This window comes from Lepisma saccharinum, chromosome 12 (genome assembly GCF_977018435.1).
Source record: "Lepisma saccharinum chromosome 12, izLepSacc3.1, whole genome shotgun sequence".
Taxonomy (NCBI): domain Eukaryota; kingdom Metazoa; phylum Arthropoda; class Insecta; order Zygentoma; family Lepismatidae; genus Lepisma; species Lepisma saccharinum.
This window is the reverse complement of record NC_139240.1, coordinates 15936972-15962486: the sequence shown is the minus strand read 5'-3', so window position 1 is coordinate 15962486 and position 25515 is coordinate 15936972. Positions and strand designations below refer to the sequence as shown.

At 39.2% G+C, this 25515-nt stretch overlaps 1 protein-coding gene across 2 annotated transcripts in view; it reads right to left on the bottom strand.

The window, feature by feature from the left end:
- Positions 1-11878: 11878 nt before the first annotated feature.
- The window catches only part of LOC145996576 (uncharacterized), a 58151-nt gene continuing 44514 nt past the window's right edge, over positions 11879-25515 (bottom strand). For both annotated transcript variants that reach the window (XM_083133081.1, XM_083133083.1), the window contains exons 6-7: positions 15527-15627; positions 11879-13143 (exon numbers count right to left, since the gene is read on the bottom strand). In XM_083133081.1, the coding sequence (XP_082989207.1) occupies positions 12285-13143; positions 15527-15627 (960 nt within the window). In that variant the 3' untranslated portion in view covers positions 11879-12284. The remainder of the gene's footprint in view (positions 13144-15526; positions 15628-25515) is intronic.

Genomic DNA, 25515 nt, shown 5'->3' with positions numbered 1-25515 from the left:
GTTCCATGGAGGGACCGCCACTGATACCGAGTCTAGCAGTCTAGATCACATCTCTAATAGGAGAATTTATTGTCTTGTCGAAGGTACATTTCATAAGTGACCATTTTTTTCACTTGCTTCTCACCCCCCTCTACGTAAAAGGAAAATGTATCTCTCAAGATACATATAATATAGGAGCCTCTATACAGCCAGCATATTGAGATTTCTCGCAGGAGTGGCAATGGGTCTTACAAGATACATGTAAAATTTCATACTGGCGAGTGGTGCCATCTTTTGAGTTTTTGTAGAGCATACAAGGACGTATGGAATACCATTTGCTGCAAGATGGCGTACAACAATAAAGCATGCTGCAGCATGCATGTAGGTTTATTTCATTTGTAATTTCCATATACATTAAAACCTGTCTATCCTGGAACATGATGGTTCCGAGCAAAATTTTCCATTTTAACAATTTTCCTTCTTATACAGGGTTGACTTTAAATACAGTATAGAGCGCTGCAGGAAATAATGGAAAGACAGATTTACATTTCACATTACTTATAAGTGAATGGCTGCGGTGGCTCAGTTGGTAACGTGTCTGACTACCATGCTAAAGGTCCCGGGTTCGATCCCCGGCCGGTTCAAATCTGGGAACTTTTCTAACGTTGGAAGCGGCCCCGGCGCCCACCCAGCGTCGAATGACATGGATACCTGGGGGAAACCTTGGGGGGTAAAGGCGGTCAGGGGCGTGATGCTGATCACATCACCTCCACTCATGACCGGATCAAGAAAGTGTGGGGCGTTACCCCCGCACCCCCTATATGCCTTCATGGTGTGCACAGGGGAGCACTTTTATTACTTATAATGTAGAGTACTAATGCATATATGTACAAGAATAAAAATGCGATATATTCATCAATTTCATCATATCATCACTCATCCCCATCTTCGCAAATTAGCCAAAAGTGGCACAAAAAGCAAAGTAAAATGGACACTCACAAACATCCATGCCCATGCCAGGATTCAAACCCGGGACCCCTGGCATCACAGCGCGATGTGCATAGAGGGAAAAAGAAAGATTGAAAGATGGAATAAGAGAGGTGAATCAAGATTGAGATAAAAGTGAAGAAAAAAGAAACAAAGAGAGATAACATGAAAAATAGAAAGATGACGAAAGAACAGAGGAGAAGTAGACAAAGAAAGGTGGAGAAAGAGGGTAAGAGATGAAAGAAAGTAACGGAATCGTAACAGCTATGAGTATTGTAGCGCATTCTTTCATATCGACAATGTTACCGATAAGCGAGTGGCAACAGAGGCGTGTTCTACTTACAGTATTGCATTGTTTTCTTGCGAGTGAAAAAAATAATGGAAGAAATTTCCGTCTTACTGAGAATAAAAACATCTCTAAATGGTGTTCTGTTTCCGCGTTGAGGAGGTTTCCGCCTTAAGCAGGTCATTTTCATGTATACAATCGGTACGTTCTGGGGACTTTTTTTTTCCATATTTACAGGGTTCCTTCTTATAGAGGTTCCGGGATATGCAGTTTTTACTGTACTATTTTCATGTACTTTTTGTTGAATATTTAGCAGAAATGTGCTGTAAAACATAACGAGATAAAAAAAATATAATCACATCTATTATATTTGGCTAAATTTAGGGAATGAAAATTGATTGTATGCGAGAAGATACATTGCCCACTTCGGCATTATTAGATTTTGGGACCAGATTATAATGCATATATGTGATATTGTTCACATATAATATTTTCTTTCACTATCTTTCAATAATAGTTACTTCAAAATTTTATTTTATGGTTCGGGATTATATTCTATACATAATTTCAATTATGTTATAAGATTTATAAGCTTTTCTATATTACTATAAACATTAGAAAATGATGTAATTATTTCATAATTCACTCTTCTTTTATTTGTTGGAAAATGTAAGGAAAATAAAACAATGTTGACTAATATGAGGGCCACACTGAAAGTTTCAGGAATCAGGTACTGGCAACTATGCAATCTGTTAGATTTTGTTATATTTATAAACTGTGATATTTGTCGACTGTATATACAAGGACTGATGTAACACGGATTCTTTTTCATTTCAGGATAGAAGTTTGAAGTGAGGTGTTTGTAAAAAAATGGAATTAACAAAAGAGAACTTATGTGCCATGATTTATTATGATTTTCGGCAAGGTTTAACACAGCAACAGTGTGTTACTTGAATGATCGAAACTTTTCACGAAGATTCCCCATCAAAGACGACAATTTATCGCTGGTTTCAAGAATTCAGATGTGGCAGGGTTAGCCTTAGTAATGAAATTTGTGAAGGTTGCCCATCGACAGCCATTGTGCCAGAAAACATTGATGCAGTTCGTGAACTAATCAACAGTGATCGACACGTGACTTATCGCGAAATTCAGGGTTCCTTAGGTATTGGCATGAGTCAAATACAAACAATTTTGCACAATCATTTAGGTGTGAAAAAGCTTTGTGCCCGTTGGATCCCACACAATTTAACAAAAGCACAAAAAGACGACCGTGTGAAGTGGTGCAAGGCTATGATCAAACGGTTCAAGTCGGTATTATCAAATCTTGTGTTTAGCATCATCACAGGCGATGAATCATGGATTTACTCTTATGAACCTGAAACAAAGCGACAATCTGCTGTGTGGGTGTTCCATGATGAGCCTAAACCAACGAAAATTGTTCGTGCACGCAGTGTGTCGAAAAAAATGGTTGCCTCTTTTTTCGGTAAATCAGGTCACACTGCGACTGTTGCACTAGAGAATTGTAGAACAGTCAATGCAGAATGGTATACCACAATTTGCCTGTCATAAGTACTCCACGTGCTCAGAACTTCAAACCCAATCGTCGAATCATTCTGCATCACGACAATGCCAGCTCGCACGCAGCATCTGACACAAGGAACGTTCTGGATCATGAACAAGTTGAACTAATGACTCATCCAGCTTATTCACCTGACTTAGTCCCATCTGATCTTTTTTTGTTGCCAACAATCAAGAACAAGTTGCGTGGTCAGCGATTTTTCACTCCCGAAGAGGCTATCGAAGCATACAAAATGTATGTCTCGCAGGTACCAACTTCAGACTGGCATAACTGTTTCAACAATTGGTTCCATCGCATGAAACAATGCATTGCTGTAAAGGGTGAATATTTTGAAAAGCAATAAAAAATTAATGTACTTTCATTCTTGTTCTTTATGTCAAAACTTTTTCCCGAAACTTTCAGTGCGGCCCTCGTATATGGTGCTGAATGTGATTTATCATTAGATAAAATTTATAAAAGGACACACTCAAAGGATCATTTGCATCTGACTGGGAATCGAATCCAGAACCTTTGATGTCAAGATAGTGAGTTGACCCCTCGATGGACTTGTTTACAGAATTGGCAGATTTTATATTACCATACAGGCGTACAAAAATACTTTTCATATTCGAATTATTCATTATATATTTTTAGAAAATTCAACTTTGCAATTTTTATGAAGCCAGGAAAAATTATGAGTATCATTTCACCTGACATAGATTTTCTGACTTGGGAAGTTCTTCAAGTGAAGGTGATGATGCTGCAAATGACTGTGATCCTATATTAGTTATCACCTTGTTTCATTTTTTGGAAGTCTGTTGCCATGACTCGCTAAAGATATTTTGACGTAAATTGAACACAGGAAGAAACGTGTCCACCTAGCTCTTGAAGATGTTCCATCATGCCCAACTAGAATATTAACACAGCCACCTTCCTTGTGAGACCACTGGCTCATATCCGATAGGATGATATCTAGATCAGAGAGGGAAATGAGGCAGGAAGGATACATACAGAAACTGCCCCAAAGGACAAAATAGGGCACTAAGAGTAGATGTAAAACTGCTCCAAAGGACAAACATGCTGCGTTGGCACCGGAGCTGCTTGAACAGGTGGAAAAAAACGGTTCTCCCTCGCTGGGGATCGAACACGGTCCTCTTGCATGGTAGTCTGACGACCAACCGACTGAACTACCGCAGCTATACTTTTTATTACAATAGCATATAATAATACAATTTCCTAAGTTTCATTTTGTGAATAAATAAAAACAAATATATGTTCTGCTTTTGTATCCTAAAAGATATATTGCGCTATGTTGTCAAAATTTTTCATAAAGGAACTTTGTATCTCTCAGGATACAACAAAATTGGCGACGTTGCAACAGAAATTTACAAATTTTATATAACTTTGTCATATTTGAGTTTCAAATAGTCTGATTGTAAAGTGTCATATTTATTTTGAATTGGGACATATCTTGCTCCTTTAAGGGTTAAGCTGGCAGACTGAAAGGAGCGACTCAGAAGCCTTTTCGACAACCTGAAGGGATTCAGGTAGAGACTGCCACCAATGTAAATCAGACGATTTGTATTTCTACCTCCACACCTTTAACCCACCGGCCGCTGCAAACGTTGAAAGGTTGTAACAAATTACAATATTCAAGTCACAAATTTTATTGAAACAATACTCCTACAATCTGTCCATTTACGTGCATGTGTTTGTCCATTTTCTCCCTCTTTTCTGCATATGCGCAAAGTGGGTAATCTTTAATGGAATCAGTTGCTACCAAAGTTCCAAAGTCACCACATATGACTGAAAACAATCAAGAAATACAGCTAGTTATTCCTCTGAAAACTTGTTCCTTTTCTATTATGACTCATAAAACTGATTCGAATACTTCACATATTTTAGCTCTCATCAATCATTATGTTGTATTAAGAGGCTTTGAGTTGGTGTTTTAAGTCCACTTTATGTACAGTAAGGCTAATCGGGTTGACCTACGGTTTAAAGTGGGATCCAAACCCGGGTCCCCTTGATTAGAAGGCGACGACGCTACCACTGTGCCATCGGGAAGGCCCTGTGTATTAAGAGGCATGATATAAATACTTCATTCTTCAAAAACCTGTAAAGGGTTGTCTTGGACCCAGTGGTGTAACTTACATGAACTGTGCCCCCTGCAACTATCAGTTGTGTGCCCCTACTCATTAAAAAATAAAAAGTTTTCTTTTCCAAAATATTAATTCATGCCTACGTTTATATTAGGCATATACATGAAAATACTATGTCACATTATCTCAATCGTGTCATTGTGCTTGTCAAGAAATTTTTATTCAATTTTAACTTGGAAAACTACCTATCAGCTAATGAAAACGTCACAGGTAGGGTCAAATACAACATAAACAGTGCATACATCAGGAATGCTACTACCCAGAATTTTGTTTTCTATCAAGAGAAATTCTTCAACTTCACTGATGTTCGACATGTTTCATCTTTTGATTTCAGTTGACACTACATTCTGAAAACAAACAATTTCTGTAGATATAGGGAAATTAGTTTACATTGTTGTAATTCCATTACAACAACTACAAGATAAACTTAACAACATACGCAGCAGCACAGTTTCACCAAACCTTGCTGAAACGTGAGTAGAAGCAGGGAGAGGGTGAAAGTCATAGTTTCCAGCACATTTTCTTGCCTCTCGTTTGTTCTTCGGCGACGTAATCAATGACAAACTATTCAGCTAATAAAGTAAGACTTGAAGCTTTCCTGGCAGCAAATGATGGCTAGATTCTCTCGGGCTATCGACCAGGTAAGTTGTGGAAAATATTCCAAGCTTTCGAGAGCTAACGTCACACTCATCTTCAGGGTTGAAGTGCAGTTCAGAGCGTCAACTCTATGTATATATGTTCGTGGAGGGGGGATCCTGGTGAAGATGGCAGACCAATCAGGTGGTGTGTCAGCTGCATGCACGCTTCTGATTAACTAACGCTAAACAAGCTAGGTCTAGTTCGAGCCCCGTGTCGCGATGGCTATTGCTTCCTTGATGATGCAGTCTCAGTAGTGTGAAGTTTTGGCTATGATTTCTTTATTGCTGATATCTGGTCTATGTCCCTCATTGATTGAATTATTCAGCTAATAGTTCTCTTATAATCTGGTAATTCACTTTCTGCTTTTATAGTGATTAACATTTTTGGTTCGCAGTTGTAGTGGCATAAAATTAGAATATATTTTAACACCAAAAGAAAAACTTGTGTTACTTACGCAACTGCTCAGACCAAAACAACAGTAACAAGCGAAAGCAAGGATTCACACCAAAGTGACAAACAACAAGCAAGATGGGTTCCTTCCCTCTAATGAAGAAACATTCGCCTGTGCATGCAAGAACAACAGACCGAAGCGACATGATGCACTTTACTGAAAAAATACCCAGTCCGAGCAATGTGAAAGGGACAAGTAAAATGTGTTGCGTGTCACTTAGGTGTGAAAGCTCCTCAAATTTTAATATCATACATTTATATATTAAGGTTGTTATATACCATCTTTTTTTTTGAATATAAAATATGTACCAATACATTGTTTATTAAAAGTGATAAATATTACAAATTTTCATATTATTTGTAGTAAGTAATGGTTTAAACATGGAGGTCAACAAATTTAGCAAATTTCGCATACATTACAATACAAAAAATTATTTTGCACACAAATAGTAAATTGATGTCTTCAATACATATTCCTTTCAATAAAAAAATGGTGTTTAAGATTTTCAAAAAACTCTGTCTTTAGTTTCTTAAAAATTACAAAATTCAAATACCATAGTCATATAGGTGGAGTTCTAAAGGGTCCGGGGGGGGGGGGGGGGGGGGGCTGGCCCCAAAATTTCAAAAAGACTAAAAAAAATAACACATGATTAAGTTCAGCTACTCCATTTTTGTTATGAAGCAAATGTTTATGTTTGGCATGATAGCATGTGCGGTAATTGTGCCGCAATAGCGGGTCTTAGACAATTTCATTGAAGTTTGAAGAAAGAAAAACTTAAAATGACTGTGTTGAGTCAACAGTTACTGCTGAGGCATCAAAAGAACTTTTCAATTTAATTTTTCTAAAATTTCTGAAGCTTACTATTGAACCGTAACTTTTTTAAAGTAATAAGAGTATTGTATCAATAAAAAATTAATTAAATGCCAAATGCAATATTGTACAGTTTTGCTTCTTTTAAAACTGACAAAAAATATACTAATTAATATTTGTTTACGTAAGCGAGGAAATTTAACATTTTCAAATCTAACGTTGTTGTTTTTTAATTTCCGGGGGAAGGTCTCGGGACCCCTTATAACTAGGGGATATTCAACAACCCTCAGGTACATCATATGCTTCTCCCAGAGTCTGGCCCCCCCAAAGCAAAAGCTCAAACTCCACCTATGCATAGTCATGTTGCATTTCAAACTAAAGCTCGTTAAAAGCAGAAGAGAGACACCAATTTGAGTTCTCTACGTCAAATAGTTTTTAATCTACAGCTGTTTAGAAAATGTTGATCAAATTTTAGAATTTTTGCTTTTTTGAAAGTCAATAACTTAACTAAGAGCCGAAAAAATTTGAAATTTGGCAGTTTTTGTCAACCTTACTGGTACTACGTATCACTGCACCAAAAGTTATCAATTTCTGAGATGTCAAGGTTCAGACCTTAGTTGATTTGACATGGAATGACCCATTGGTGTACCCACTTTTGACCTATCAAAACAGGCAAATGCTGAAAAATGTTAGCTTAAGGATTTTTTAACTGAGGATCCATAAAGTATCTAAGGAATTTGATAGTAAATTATGTACATTTATATACTCTATTTTTTTCCTTATTTTAAATCTGAATTGGTCCTAATTCATGAAATAAGTCACAGACTGCTTTTTTGAGTTTATTGGGCCTTGTATTTATTTTATGTAAAAACAAACACAGACTAGAAAGTACTTTACACTAGAATATTGTTTCAAGGTATTTTATTCACCTAATAGAAGTTTTAATGACCAATGATCTTAGAAATATACATAAAGCATAATGAAGATAAAATTAAAATTGTTGGATCTGAAAAGTTGCAAGAGGGGGGGGGGGAGGCAAAAGTGTGGCAGTAGAGTGCCACACACGTAAATTTGCCGTTGCGTAGAAACGTATTTTCGTTTCGTCTCCCTCTCTCTTAGCATCACGTGTTCTACCCTGCTCGAAAACCTTCGCTATTGTTGCCATATTGTCATTCCATTCCTGGACACACTCGCGCAAACTTCATTGAAAACAATTGAACAGCGCTCCAGCTCGCGGTTCCCACCGGTCAGCAGGGACGGCAATGTGGCAATATAGCACGGCGGAGTCGTTGCTTCTTTTATGCAGTGCATGTTCATTGGCTAGCTAGTAACTAGTGTTGCCAACTGTAATAATGAAGCACTATTTCTGTCACGGAAGGGGAAAGCAGGTAAAGTGGCGGTGAGTTTTGTTGGATTGGAAGCACCATATTTTTATTTTATACTAAGTATTTGACCGGTTTGACGTTGTGTGCGTGTATTGCGTGTGTTTATGTAAAAGTGTGTGTTTGCTGATGAACGTTAAATTCCATAATGCCTCCAGTTCTGTCGAAGTTGAAATCAAAAACCTTGCATAGCCAAGCTCGGGAAATTCTAAGCAACGTGCACGAGTTCATGAAGGAGGAAGCCAGTCATGGTGTTAGCATCCCAATAAAGCATTTTGGCAAGAGAGCAGCGAACAGCAGCAACAAATTGTTCATATTTCATAATTTTGGAATTATTCAAAATAAATAAATTATGTGGCTCCAACATCATTTCAACTCTGGCTCCGGCACGTGTTCTTGTAGAAATTGCATAGAGGAGGCTGTCATTTTTGCTGCTTAATGCGATACATATTGTTTTCTGTGTTAAAATTGCCATGCTTTGATGGGTGACCAAGTTCATAGCAGGGCCGGCGGAAGGGGAGGGCGAACCGTCCCATCGCCCAGAGCGGCAAAATTTGAAGAGAAGAAAAAAATAAGCCTATTGAAAACTGTGATCGAGCGAGATATTCTTTTGCGCTGAATAGTATTGAAATAGCATAAGAAGTCTCATTATTTATTTTATATTTTGATGTTTTAGTTAGGAATATATTGATTTTCAATTTTCCGTTGCTGCGTAATGACCGGGGGGGTCGAAATAGAGCGGCATCTGCCGCCACCTCCCAGGGAGGCAAAATGACTAGCGCCGGCCCTGGTTCATAACAAAAGAAAAAGCCGCGCAGCTTATCGTCTAGTGGCAGGATATGTACTTGTTATTGTTGTGGAAGCCGGCATCCTTTGTAAATGTACAACAAAGGCAACCGACTGTCGCCGATCTCAGAGAGGAAATAATAATACTGCTTCAGGAGGAGTGTTATGGTGCAATTGTAGCGGTTTAACACGTTGGCATGTTATTATCTGCCGTTGCAGTTCCATACCAGTGTATACGGGTTTTGGGAGTGAAAAGTTAGAACGCCACCAGTGCATTAATGCAATGAAAAATAATATATATTTTTTTTTATTTTGTTTGAAATCACTCAAATAAGGAATCGTATGAAGAAGTCTTCTTTGCAGCATTTTTGGTAATTTTACTTATGTGTTAGTTCATATTTTGCGAATTTTTAGTCCATATGTATGTAGCTACATACATAGTCACTTGTTAGTACATATTAATCCTAGTCCTGGTATAATGCATGACGTTTAAAACTCAACGTTAGATAGACCTGAATTCTCTAATTTTATTGTTGTACGTAACAGCTGTGCATCGGCGCACCGCAGCGATTTTTCTATCTGCTCCATTAGCAACACTGCTTCTTTAGTTCTGTCGCGCATTGCACGGCAGAATTATCTGCGCTGGACTCTACAGCCAATGTCAAAGATGATGATAGGCAAATTGTCCATTACTATTTTCATTCCTTTTCTTTATTCTACATTCTATGGGGCCATTCACAGCCAGCTTTATTCCCAGAGATTAAAGATGGCCATGGTTCGTTCCATGTCAAATCAAGAAGGTTCTCAACATTTTGTTGATTCACTTGAAATTTTGCTTACTTGAGGTAGGAAAATATGTAAAAGTTGCATTTCTTTTGTACAGTGGGATGCACAAGTATTGCTTGGCAAATTGTCCACGACTATTTTCATTAATTTTTCTCTTACATCTTACGCGTTTTTAAGGAACTCGTTCGTAATTAAGTGTACTGGTGCAGAGGTTGTCAAGAGCTTCATCGGTATTTTGTTTCAATTCTTGAATGTCTTGTAATGCAAAACAAAGAGAATACACATCATAATGGACAATTTGCTTGGTAATACTTACGCATCCCACTGTACAGTGTTTATCATAATAGAGTAAACAACTTAAGATTTATTGTGAAAAAAATTATGTGAAACACAACAATGAGAAAATCTTCAATTTTTGTTTTCATGTGCATGACTTTTGTAAACACTGGTGGCGCTGGTGGTGTTGAAGAAAATTGTGACTTTCATAGGTCCAGTAAAAGCAGGCTGTGTCTGAAAGTTCAATGAAACTAAGTTGCAATGACTGGACAGCAATGTTTCTTTACTACATACAAAAAGCCGGCACCAACAAGAAAATCTATTAACCAGCGGCACAAATCTTTTGTTGAAACTGGACAGGAAGACCACCTAACTTGGAAAATGTTGATTGCATGGTGGAAATGTTCTTCCAACTCTGTCTGCATACAAGGTGACATCGTAAGGTAATTTGTTGTTGATTCTACTAGAAAGGTGAGATAAATCAGAACCCAGGTACCCGAACTTTGTTTACGAGAACAGCATATCGGAGATAATGTTGAATATCATTCAGAACAAGAACAAGGCGAGTAAGCAGATAATTGGGCGATGTTTCTCATTCCGCAGTTTGGAGGGTGTCATGCAAGCAAGAAAACTGTAGCAAGAACTAATTCCGATGGGATGTGTGTTGCATAACTGGTGAAAGCCACATTGTAGACATTTGTGGATATTCATAGAAACTTAGTGTTACTGATTGACACACAACAATTCATTTTTTGTATTCCATATAGTTGTCGAAATAAATTCTTAAAATTGTTTATTTTATTATGATTCACCTAGTATTTCTGAAATTACAGAGGTACAAACTGTGTGATTTTGGCCATTTTATTGAACATCTGGTTAACTATGCAATATTTCGGCAATCAGGGCATCTGCAGAAGTGATTCAAATGGTGTTCAAAAAGTCTTGAAGGACTCTTTCATATGAGATATGGCATGGAAGTTGGTTGTAATCATGGCTTCATTAATATTATTATGAATTAGTCTAGCACAGGTTTAGTTTTTGTTTGAGAAAGTGGAAACTTTTCACGTTTCTTTAAAGCAACACTAGGTGGGGCATGCTTGTTTGCCTCAAGATGGAGACAACGCAGCTTACCCAAAGTGTTCTAGCTTGGGGATGCTTCAAGCAAATCTTCTTAGCTTGGGAATGCTCTGCAGCATTTTCCCGATTTTGAACACTGTTTTTAAAGGAACGAAAATCACTTATAACTGAACTATCTTAGTTCAACCAGTTTGTAATAAACATTGCATAAAATAAACAATATTTTCCCAATCTTGGTTTTATGCTTTGCTTTGCTTTCATGGCAGAAAAAAAACACTATTGATGCTGACAAAATCAGATTACAATATGACGTTTCAACTCTCTACTTTAAAAGGATTTCTTTTAAAGTTCGATTTCAGGTCTGAAGAGAGAAAGGCCCTGATAGACGGTTACAGCACTTTAAGTGAAATATAGACGGCCTTGGTCAGCATGTGTAGTGTTTTTTCTTGGTTTTATCTATGTACGTATGTGTGTGCTTGGAATCGAAAGTGTTTCAAAAAATGGAAATCATAGCTTTTGTGTACAGAATTTTGATTTTTGTTTCGTCTCTGAAAATATGGTCACCCTGCACTTACCTTTTGTAGTGGTTCTTCTCTTGATAGCACAAAGTAGTTCCAAAAATACTATCATCATAAATATTACAAATTATTTAGCTGACATAATTTGCATTAGAGTAAGTAACACACACAAAAAAGGTCAGTATTCTTTTATTCATCCATCATTGTGTTTCCAAAGGAAGAAGACGAAATTAAAGAGAAACAAGTTATTTCAATTTTACATTGAGTGAAAAAAAACAATCCTTAGAAAGCTTAAAAAATTTACAAGATAATGAAACATTGTTTCTTGCTTTTACAACATGCAGGTAATGTTTCTAATGTAATTAAAAAATATGTATATATATCAAAACCCAAAATGCATTGCTGCTGTAACTAGAGTACATTTGTAAAAAAAAAAAAAAAATCAGCAAACATTCACGTAATATGCTCAAACACAAGAAATAGAAAAAAATAATAATGGATAAAAGTAACACTCCTGTGCATAATTACCTCTGAAAAATTCTCAAAAATATTGTTCTACATCTGACTCTTAAAGGCACAAATTAGTTCTATGCATACTCAGGCAGCAAGTTTCTCATGATTACAGAACCTGTTGAAACAGTCTGAGTGTTTTTGTCAGTCTTTTCTATCACAGTGTAATTCTTAAAAGCTGTTTGATGCTCAAGGTCACTAGAATCTACATGCAAAGCACCATTCTCACTTGTACGCTCATTCAAAGCTGATTTTTCAACATCATCACAGGCTTTGCTTCGATCACCAGTGGTACCTTCATTCGTAAGCACCGATTCTTGTAAGTTAGGAACTGGACATGTGTATTTCAGTGTGGCAGTATCTGTGGTAGAATCCTTTCTGGAAATTCCAGCTGTGGTCCTCATGGTGTCGGAGAAATGACTCTTCCACTTGTTGGTAGTTCTTTCGGCAGCTTCCGAGAGTGCGCTTTCCGAGGTGTTGCCCGTGGAAAGGGCCAGAACGGACTTCACGGCAGACTTCATCATTCGATTGAACACTTCCACATTGATCTTTTGTTCGATGATGCTGATGATTTCTGCACTGACGAAGCTGCTGGCATTGTCCGATCCATGCTCCTTTAATACATCATGCAGACTCGATCTGAGCAGTTGCTCAAATGCTGGGTTAAGGATTTTTTGCGAAGGTGAACTTTGGCTTTCATCACTTGCTCTCTCCGAAGGCAGGCTGTGGCTTTCTGTTTCTGCAGGCACAATGGTGGGATAGGCATCCAGTAATCGGACTTCCTTTTTCTCTTCATCTGATATAATGGGAGGTGATGGACTTGGGCTCCTAGGCATACTAGTATCAAGGCTGCTACTTCCATCCTTTACATTATTATCCCATTGAGGATAAAAGATATCTGATGACACTGTTCTAGCTCTTTTCTTCGTACGCACCCTGCCATTGAAAAAAAAATCAATACACTTTTTGTAGTGGAAAAAATAACAACAAAAATGTCATAATTCTACAATTAAAGGACATATTCAGTTTATACAAAATTTCGTAAGAACTTGCGGAATTTATGGAATGATTTATTCCGTGTGAGACATCTCACAGGTAGGAAGCTTAATTTTTTGCAAGTGCGATAACACCAAAAAAGGTTAATGCATGTGTAGTGACATGTTGTGAATACATTTTTCATGCACTCAAAAAAGTGAAATAAAGCAAATTTGGCACAAAATGCAAATTGTGGCCATTTTTGCAAATTTCAACATATTGTGTGCTTCAGAAACAATAAAACTACCACAAACACTGAACATTTTTGTGTTTAAAACTTAAAAAAATAAAATGTACCATATTTGCGAGTATATAATGTGCAAGTTTTCAAAAATTTTATCCCTCCCAAAAAATATGAAAATTATTATAAACAACACTTTGTAGTAAGTCTTGAAGCTTTCCTGGTGAAAATGATGAAAAGTTTCTCTTGGGCTATCTTTTCCACAATTTACCTGGTTGATAGCCTGAGGGAATCTTTTCATGAACACTTTGCGTTTCTCATGAAATTCTAGCCTATTTTCATCTTTCTATTTAAGAAAATGAGATTGGCTCCAATATGACAGCTATCTCCTTAACATGATGTTTTGGGGAATTGGATTGGTCTGGGTCAGACCATTTGTCTATTATAGTGGCAGTTCCACTCTTTGGGCCCACACTGTATGTACCTAGGTATATTTAGCATGTCCTTATGTCACATAGTACAGGGTGTCCAAAATAAAAGTTACATGGTGGTGTGTTTGGAAAGAATGAGGAACAAGAAAGTGTAAGTGTCAGCATCAGCAGGAATGCAGAGTAGTGTGAGTGCAATGGTGAATGGTTGAAGTTTTGGAGGAAGGGCAAAAACATGAGTGAGAGAGTTCGATTAAGAGACAAGAAAGAGAGAGCATCGAGGAGAGGAGAGGAGAAGGTCCTCACAAAACCTAAATGTGCATCTGTCTGAGATTGTATTAAGTTATTCTTACTATGGGAATAAATAGGTGTTGGTTGCATAAATTCATTGGCTTTCATTCATTCCGTTTGCAAGGATGAATGTCCGCCGAACACATGTTAACGTAAATTAAATCTTGCACCCCTTCCTAATTCCTAAGAAGGTGACGATTTGGAACAAATGTAAACAAACTTTTCATAACGAAGAGCAAGACATGATAGTTTTATACTTGTATATAATTTCAAATTGTTGAACTGTCTTTTTATTTTTTAAATGTAATTTTTTCTACCAGTTTTTCAAGGATGTATTTAGAGGGATCCAGGAGGTCAGGATCCCCCCCCCCCCCAAGACACTTATCAAGTACTTCTTTAGCATTTGTTGTAATTATTATTATTTATTTCAGCCGAACGTAAAGCCAAGCATTAGATTTGAATCATATACTTTGAATCACATTGCCAAAGATTTAGGCACACCACTACTTATAATAACATGCATAAAATATTTATCATGAACTTTACTTCTTGTCAACTGGATTCAATATCCTTCTATTTTTTTTTTTTTTTTGGTATTCTATAAATATTCAATCTTTTATATTTTCGACATTAATGCCCTTGCCAGGACAGTTGTTGTAAGAGTTTCTATCAACATCGACCAAACATATGTGTGGCACCATGGTGACTACATAGGGAACCTTTGTACCAAGATGGCTACTACAGTGGAACCCCAATTTTATGTTCCTGGATTTTATATTTTCCTGCATTATACACCCAGTCTTGATAGTTTCAATAGCAAAATGTAATAAAATATTCCTCGATTTTACATTAAGCTTTTTCTGCTTAGTCTCCTGAAAAACATAAAATCGAGGTTCCACTGTATACAAGAGAAAGCTATGTGCATTCTATGGTTCATTAAAGCAAATCTGTAATGCCTGGTCAAAGTCTTCTTTCGCTCAGAAAACAAGCAAAATCATCTTATTATGGACTCCATAGCAAAGATACAGGAAGTGTCGAACATAGGAAAGGTGCTGGCAGACCACTGGCACTGGTCTTCGAAGACGTTGTAGATCGAGTGAGACACTTTACAAGAAGCCCGGATAAATCAACACGTTACACATGTAAATAAAACATTTTTTTTTTATATTCATCCTTGAAATTAGCTCAACAATTTATAACCACCCTTTATTTCTAGATACATGCCTGCAGTTTAGGTATCGAGATGACACGAATGAATGCAATTAATGAAAGAAAAGGAACACTACTCAACTTGAACTTTCTGAGTCAAAGGCTCTGTCAATGAGGGAGGAACGAACTTTAAAAACTTAAACAGGACAGGAGAAACCGAGAGGCAGTTTCTTACCTCTTCTTGGGAATCACCTTTGGAATTGCTCCTGTCTGTTTCTGAATGTCCTCTAGGCCATTGCTGTTCTTCACTTCCTCTACTCTTTGTTCAACAGAATTCTGCAAAAAAGAAGAAATGTTCAGATCATATGGACTTAGGAGTAAATTGGTAGAAAAATAATAAAACAAAACAGTGGCATACTTTCACAGCATGTAGAAGAACAACTTTTCCTCATTGAAGCCATTATCTTCTTTGCTTCCCTGAAAAACTGTTGTGCAACTATACAGTTGATATGCAAGGTTCGAACTATCATTTATTGTTGGAATTATTGTGAAGAAGCTGATATTTACATTCCCAATTCTTAGAAATACTGTGTTCATATTATTACATATTTATTATCATATTATATTATACAGGGTGATTCAGAAAGGATGCCCGATATTAATTGGTGATCATCACTTTATTTATGCAAATAATTGCAAGTTACAAAGACAGAGGTGTGACACAGACATGGGAGTTTGACGCAAGATATGTCAATCAGGTGTTGAACGGTACATCACTCATCACTTAGGTTTTGAATATCACATCACTCAGGTGGGCACCACCATTGTCGGAGCCCTCATGCAGCCGAACCACGAAGCTACGCCGCAATGTATTCTCCAGCATAGCAACAGGAATAGCGGCAATTTCATGGCAGATGTTAACCTCCAATTCCTGGATCGTTGCTGGATGGGTTTCATAGACCCAGGACTTCAAGAATTTCCACACGAAAAAATCGGCTGCCGTCAGATAAAAAGAACGTCGGGAGATGAGGTGGCCTGGAAAGAGTTCGCGCAATTTGTCCATGGAAACCTGGGCTGTGTGTGCCGTTGCACCATCCTGTTGGAACCATGTGATCTGAGGAAGGCGTTGGAATGCCAGCACGAGAAAGTCTTGGAGCTAGGTCACATAGCGCTCTAAATTAACAGTACATGTTGCACCAGTGGCATCTCGAAAGAAGTATGATCCAATGATTCCTGATGTAATGATCCCACACAGGTAACTTTGGACTGTGAAACTTACGCTGATGCAATCGCAAATGGCAATTTTGCCTGTGGACCGACCCGGACAGCATAAAGTGCACCTCATCTGACTTCAGGAGGTTGTCGACAATGCATGGATCTTGTACCCATATGTTGAGGAACGTGTCACAAAACTGAACACGTGCCACTTTGTTAGCTGGGGTCATTGCTTGCACTATTACTACCTTATATGCTCACATATGCAAATCCAAGTGTAAAATGCGATGCAAACTGCCATATGTCACATGCAGTGCTTGCGATCTGCAGTGCACTGATCTTCGTGGACTTCTCTGGATGTCGGCCCGTACACGGTCAATGCTTTCCTGTGTCCTTACTGCTCGGGGTCAGCCAGAAGACATGTTGTTTTGTACTGAACCCTCCTCGTGCCACTTCCCTACCCAGCACCGAATGTTGTGGCTGTCAGATGCATCTCTGCGTTGACCTGGTCGGCAGAAAGCTCCTTGGGTTGCTACAATGGACTTGCTTTCAATAAACAGCGCCATTGCGCAAACATTGTCTTGGACATTCCACTTCTCCATCGCAACTGATTCTCCCACTATTCATGCACATGCTTCACTGCTGCCAGCGCATGCTGACCAGTGTTGGCTTTGCAGTAGCCAATTGCAATCAGGCATCCTTTCTGGATCACCTTGTATATTTGATGTTGCGGTGGTGTAGCCATCATGCACATGGGTTAGATTCTCATGGTGGGTGATCTAAGGAAAGAGGGTGGGGGTAAAGGTGGCCTGAGTGTGATGCTGATTATATTACTTCCAAAATGGCAGACATCAAGAATGTCTGGGGCCTTACCCCCACATCCCCTAAATGTGCCTTCACGTCATGGTGTAATATGCATGGGAAACTTCAGCTCTCGGCTCTTTATGATATATTTATTATAATATTGTATTTACATTAAATTTTCATTTCTGTTAGACTTTTGCTTTTGAACTATAGAAATATATCTATCAAAATATGTTATCATGCATTACCTAACCTAAATCTAATATAACTCCAGATACCATTGGCATTCCATTTTCAAATTTTGTAGTTATTGAGTAATAGTGTATATGTGGAATATAATTTTTTGAAAAAATTGGAACACTAATTTTTAGAAAATGGCTGGGTACCCAAATTTTGATTACACCACCTTCAAAATCCACCCCAACAGGCATGTAATATCTCATGTGAAAAGAGCTCCACAAGACCTTTCCAACAACATCTGATTGATTGATTTATTTTACTTCGCTTCTTGTGCCACTTTTGGCTATTTTGCAAAGATGGGGATGAGTGATGATATCATGAAATTGATGAATGGACACTCACAAACATCCATCCCCAGACCAGGATTCGAACTTGGGGCCCCTGGCATCATACAGAAGGTTGTTCGGGATCTCTGGTGACGATTTTGAAAGCCGCTGGCGGCGCTGTTATCAACGTCAGTCCGTTCAAACGGAGCATGCTGAGTCACGTCAGTACCGAGAACGCGTGTGCAGAGTGTTGTGCCATTTACCTACAATGATGCCCAAGAAAATTGAACCATACTGGGAGGGCTACGTAACAGCCCTTTCCGATGCTAAATATAGCTATTCGGCAATCAAAGGAATGTGCAAGAAGCGTGGATTTGTGATATCGAAGAACGGGATCAGTGCGGTATTGAACAAAAAAGGCAAAGGCCGACTGGGCCTAATTCCACAGGGGAAGAAACAGGCAAATCCACGAGCAGCTACGAGTTGTACACCGGACATAGTGAGAAAAGTGAAGGCCCTTGTGTCAGGTGGTAACCCTGCCCCCCCAAAGGAGCATCGCACGTAAGTTGGGAATGTCTGTGTCAATAGTGAACACCATAATCAAGGAGGACCTGCAACTAGAAATGCGGCATAAGCGGCGAGTTCACAAGCTGTTGCCTTGTCACATTGCGGAACGTTGCACGAACGCAAGAAAGCTCTATGAGACCTATCTTGCAGGGGAGAGATGGAAAAATGTGGTGACATTAGACGAAGCATATGTCTACCTTAGTGACTGTCACAAACCCCGTGCGATTTACTACCGCTCTCGCGACAAAAACAATTATCAAACATTGTATCGAGAATGCCACGAAAGTTTTCCACGGGGTTACATGATCATCGCTGGATACTGCTATAATGGCAAGCTAGCAATTCGCCGTGTAGCTAATAATGTGAAGGTGAACTCCACGTACTATCAGGATGAGGTTTTAACACCCATTTATAACACAGATATCCCGGCACTGTATGGGGGGGCCAAAAACCAGGTCTGGGTGCACCAAGATAAAGCATCCAGACATACCTCCCGTTCGATTCGTCTGTTCTTACAGCGAATGAAGTGGAAACTGGCATCCGTGCAATTCCTTACAGCGACATTCCTGTCAAGGCACCAGATGGGTCATCCGTGGACTTCTGTGCATTTGGACTCCTAAAACGGGCCTTTGGAAAGAGACGTCCACACACACTCAATGGCCTCTGGATAGCCTGTCAGGAGGAGTGGGAAAAGTTGGACATGATAACTCTTCGGAAAGGTCTGTTGCAATGGAAATTACGTTGTCGGGCTATAGCGTGGAATGCTGGTTTTCCAATTGAGCATGATCGTTGGTAGCGACATGGTTTTCATGAACTTATCACCCTTCCAACATTGTCCTCAGAGATCCCGAACGACCTTCTGTAGCACGATATGCTAACCTATCTGCCGCAGGGCTGGCCTAACAGCATCTGAATCACTTCTGTAGATGCCCTGATTGACGAAATACTGCAATTTACAATTAACAAGATGGTGAAAAAATTGCTCAAAATGCCACATTTTGCACTCCTGTAATATCAGAAATACAAAAGATATGGATCTGGAACTTTGAAGAAGTTCTGATGTCAGGTAGAAATTTTAGTAAGTCAAATTTCAAATGGATGAAAATCCTTGAGGTTGTACAGTGTCTCTTCACTGGTTGATTTCACATGGAATGGGCCTGAAGTAAATTCCGAAATATGTAGTTCTTTTTTCAAAGGCAAGGCACTTTGCACATACTATGTATATTTGTGTGTAATTTCGCACCCTGTTTGGTGACCATCCTAACCTACCTATACCCACCCCTTCAATCCCAGATACATACAACAGCAATTGTCCACCCCACCCACCCATCAAACAGTCAAACACTGGTGAAAACATTTTTCTGCCTCAGTGTCTGCTACACTGCATTACCAACAATCTTTTTCTTCCTCAGTGAACAGGTCACAAAATATAAACTGTTATACTCTCTCTCTTTTGCTGCGTGTCTGTGTAAATGGAAATATCAGTTTCATGTAGTACATTAACTCAAACAATATTGTGTTTACATTTAATTTTCATTTCTGTTAGGCTATTGAATTATAGAAATTTACCTAGCAGAATGTTCTGTATCACCTAAGCTAAATCTAGCATAACCCTGGATCAGTGGCATATTCTCCATGTTTACCACCATTGAACCAACTTTCTTGTTATATTTTTATACATTAAGCTTTAATATATGGGTAATTGCTCATTATTAGAGGCACATATTTTTGGTAAATAAAAATGCAAAATTTCACTACAAAAACAAAGTCAATTCCGTGTTCGAAAGCAGTAAATAAAATAAAATTTCGGTGTTATAGCGGTGAAAAATTAGATCAAATGCGGTACAGTATGTAACATTGTTATTTGTACACATAGAATTTACGATGGGAAAATGTCATATCTACTAGTATATATAATCATTTTCATATGTACCTGGAAATTAATGTTAATGAAGGTTTCACCAACAAATGCCAATAAAAATGTATGTTCAAAGTGAAAAGAGAAAAACATGCTGTTTCATGCAACATTGTTATTCATACAGGCAGGAGTTTCAATCTTCCTCGCATACAGCGCCACCGCTATTCGGGACGATTTCGTGCAGTATGAAACTTTGTAACAAGTTTGAACATGCAGGCACGCTCCCCCTCAAGCGGAATGCTGGAGTAGGTATTGTTGTAGGTCTATTGTCTATCTATCAGTGTGTTCGAAATGGGCAAGGTGAAGGAACTTAGTTCCGATCTGAAGGATGTCATTATAAATTTGGTCCTTAGAGGTTATTCGTTAAGAAAAATTGGACAAACAGTCAACAAATCACACTCCACAGTTCAATACATAGTAAATAAATTTAGAGAGGAAGGTTCAACACAGAATGTGCCAAAGAAAACCAAAAGAGAGACGGTTAAATAAACGTGATGAATGCTTTATTTTAAAAAGAGTGCGAGAAAAACCCCGACTAAGTGTTCCTCAGTTACGATCGTTAGTAGAAAATATTGCTGGCAAGATGATGTCCAATCAAACTGTCCGACGTGGCTTGTGGAAGCATGGATATCATGGCAGAATACCACGAAAGAGGCCGTATGTAAATAAGATGAATCACAGGAATAGACTTTCATTCGCGAAAGAGCACATCCACAAGGACCAGGAATTTTGGGATAGTGTCATATGGTCAGATGGGTCCAAGATTAATATGTACGGGTCAGATGGGATACATAGGGTCTGGAGAAAATCAAATAAAGACAATGATCACATTAACACAGTTCCAACAGTTAAACACGGTGGTGGGTCAGTAATGATTTGGGGCTGTATGTCGTCCAAAGGTGTTGGTATCATGGATGCATATGTCTATTGGGACATATTGCAGAACAATGTAAAGCAGAGTGCCCAAAAAATGGACATGCCGCCTATCTACAGATTCCAACAAGACAATGACAGTAAGCATAAGGAGCGAGTTAACATGAACTGGCTAATATGGAATGTGCCCAGCTACTACAAACAAATCAGTGTGTATGAACAAGAATGTTACATACTGTATATAAAGTGATATTTTGGTTTTAACATTGTCAACATAATCCTAAATTTGATGTAACAACTACACTTATTACACAAAATAAACATATCCCTTTTAATAGCAGATTTACGTAGTTACTAGAGTATTAACTTTAATCCTGTATAAAGGACTCCATTTTTGCAATAGAATTAATAAATTTTCCATGAATTGCATAACTCACAGGATAAATCAAACTTCAGAAACTGTCGCATCGAAAAATAAAATCTAAATTTCCTGTTTAAATTTCGCATTTTGCAGTTCATTTTGCATCATTTTGTGACAAAACAGAGTAGGAAAATGTACCTCACATCTTTCAGAAAGATGAAAAATTAACATTACAATGTGTTATTTCACATTTCCTGTTTTCGTCAAAAACTAAATATGCATGCCTCTACTCATTATATATTATGCAAACTACTGGAACAAGCTTCTAAACCAGAATTTAAGTAAATGAGGCAGTAGTTGACAATCTGGTTTCCTCCTTGCTTGAATGCAGGGAGCCTAAGCAAGTGGCTATTTAAAAACGAGGGAGAACACTGCTTGTTCGTTCCTGTGCCACGCATGTGACAGAAGCAGTGTTGCTACATGAAGGGAAATACAAGTTCAATTTTGGGTAAAAAGGGAGACTTTATGAGAAATTGCCAGAAATTTGATGTTTCAGACTTCCATTTATGTTTTACTTGCATGCATGCATTGGTGTTTTATTTATTGATGAAGGAATTGGGAGCATAAAAGTCGAAACATTAATTTGCCTCAAACATCGCTCTGAAGCTCGCAAGTTGAACGCTCATTCACCCCACATTCCACCGGATGCAGAGCCGAACAACAAGAATTTTCCACTCGGCTCTGCACAGTCAGCAAGGCAACGGCCCTCGCCAGCGGTGAGTGCACCTCCACTGTAAATTTCCATCTGCATCCAGGGATACCCCAGGTGCACAGTGGAGGTGCAAAGTCCACCAACCTATGACTCAAATCCAATGTATAAAACCGCTGGAGACAGTAAATCGATCTCTCACTTCGCTCCAATATCACCACCAAACTGATCGACGAGAAGAGGACGACGGCCTGCTGAGAGATCGCGACACTACGAGGCGGCAACAAGCGAGAAGTCCACAAGCAGTCCGGATTAAGCCAACCGAAGAATCTGCAAGAATAAAACAAGTCGCCGAATTGCCTGCCGTCTCTTATCGTCATCTTCGATCTCTCCAGCGGACACCTGTCACCGTCGCCGACGCCAGAAGCGGAGGGCCAGACCAACAGCAAGGGGTGAGTAGCGTTCAACAACACAGGCTCCCAACAATCCTTCATCAGCCTCCTTAAGGGTAGAGGTGGTTAGCCAAGTCAAACTTAAGACCTATTGTATTTATCTGAGCTACGTCCCGGCGTGACTCGATCCCGTACCTTACCCGACGTCACGCTACATGGTGGAGATAGCCGGCTCCACTCCGTGGATTTCCATAAAATTTTAATTTTTTTTTACGTCACTCAAAACCCCATAATTTAAAATCCCCGCCGCACACAGCAGCAACCCTAGAAATTCTCCTTTTTCGATAATACACTTCGTATTATAAACTCCCCACTCGTAAATTTTCTCTTCCGCTCACTATCTTTCAGTCCTTGTGAATAAGTGCATAAAAAATTCCCCCTCCCTAAATTCGCATGAACGAATCCCAAATTATTCTTCACGAAGAGCTAGACCGTTCTCTTGACCAGATTCTCTCCTTAGCCTCCGCTATTAATTCCCCCGCTCCTTCCCCCCGAATAACCAGATCCAAGGCTCAACATCCCGATTATCCCCAGTTTCTAGGTGGTCTAGAAACACCCAAACGAAAAAAGAAACACCCAGAACCCCAAACCAGTACACCTAAAACTAACACCCCTACCACCATCAATCCATCCCCGTCAAGAATGTCCGTAAATATACCCCATGGCTTATACCCCGCCCCCTTCACAGGAAAAAACCCTCAAGAAGTTGAGCAGTTTTTTGAAAAGTTCGATAGCATTGCGGGCGCTTTGGCGTGGGAGGAAAATAAAAAACGCGAAATGTTGCCATTGTTCCTCGCAGACATAGCGCTCACATTTTTGAACGATCTCAAGAAGCAGCCAAACTTCAACACCCTCACCTTTCCGCAAATCAAGAAAGAATTAATTTCATTATTTAAAGGCAGTCACTTAGTCAGCATGCCCATCCAAATTTTATTAGAGACAAAGCAGGAAATTAACCAGCCCATTCATGATTACGTAATTCGTAAGAAAAATCTCGTCCTTCAATTCTTCCCGCAAGCGACGAACCCTCAAATCCTTTCCTATGTTGTGTCGGGACTTCGATCTAAACACATCGCTGCGATAGGAGACAAAGAGTTCACCGACACAAGTTCTCTTATCGCACATCTGCAGAATCAAGAAAGGCAAGACATGCTGATTCAAGCTAGACGCAATGAGGAACAAAGTGAAGCGATGAAACTGATAGATGCCGCTAAGTACATGCACTCCATTTACGCAACAGCCTCCCCTCAGTTTCCCAGCTGTACGCAACCACAGGTCAGCAACACGCATCCTTTCCCCACACCTCAGCCTGCTTCGTCATTTGTGACGTATTCCCCCCCTACCCCCCTCCCGCCGATCTCTCAAACTGCATACAACTTTCTTCCGCAGCAATCTTATCAAGCAACACCAGCTCTCCCGACCAACTCCTGGCAGGTCCAAACCACGCCCACAGCCCCTCCTTCCCTCCCCTCCAGTCAAGCTCCACACACGCAGTCCACTAGTTCTACCAGCGCTGCCGTTTCACAGTCTTGTAACGCAATTCTGCCATCTGGTGGTTCAACAGCGAACCAACTAGATTCAGTCACAAATCAATTGCAAACCTTAACATTAGAAAATAAAGTTGAAGCGTTGTGTCACACTGTACAGAACCTGGCGGACCAAATACAATCAAATAACAGTAATCAATTTCAGACCCGGCCTAGTTTTTACGGCCAGGGGAATGGCAATCGCAGAGGTTCTACTCGCGGCATGAGACGTAATTTCAGATCTCGAGGTGGAAATAACAATTCAGTCGGGGGGCGACAAAATTCACAGTTTTCGCAATGCCAGATCTGTTTCCGTTCAAATCACTCTACCAGGGACTGTTTTTATAATCCAAACAATGAAAACAAGAGCGATTTAAACTGAAAAACCGTGTGAATCGATGGGACGGATCCACACGCAAGACAAAATTTGACACAGTTCCTATCCTTGAAAAAAACAACCTATTCTTCATTCAAGCTCATGTAAATAATCACCCCCTAGAAATTATGATTGACAACGCAAGCCAGATTAGTATTTGTCCTCGGCATTTAATTCCACCTAATGCAAAGAAAATTCAAATGCACAGCATTATTAAAGGCATCACTGGCAACAGACTTCCTATCTCAGAAATTGTAATACTCCCCCTTCACATAGGAAGATATAGGTACTCCCACCCTTTTAGAGTTGTGCAATCCAAAGAATTACCTCCTCTCCTTGGCAATGACTTCTTGAAGACACAAAATTGTGACATTTCACTTAGTACTAACCTGTTAACTCTTAGACGCTTAGGCCATATTCCGAACTATAACCTTCCCACAAAATCACACACCTACACCATCCCTGATGTAATTTTTTCTAAACTACACCCTACTAGCAACCAACACAGTTTAGTAACAATCCCAGAAAATGTAACCCTACAACCTAGAACCCGAACATATGTTCCAGTTTCCATCACTCCCCCCCTCCCCCACAATATCCTACTCACACCCTCTCAGGAAACACTCCTTACATACAATATCCTCATACCCCATGCTCTCCTTAACACTTCTTCCCCTCTGTTACTAATTCATAACCCCTCAGAGAAACCAGTCACACTCAAATCCAACACCCCACTTGGCCAAGCAACCCCATGTGACATTCTAGTAGACATGACAGACACATCCAACACTGATACGACTACCACTACATACACATGCACAGAAGACAATACAGACAACACAAGACTGAAGGAAAGTCAGCAAAAATTTGACCCATCTTGCATCAGTATTAACCCTGACTTATCAGAGGCAGACAAA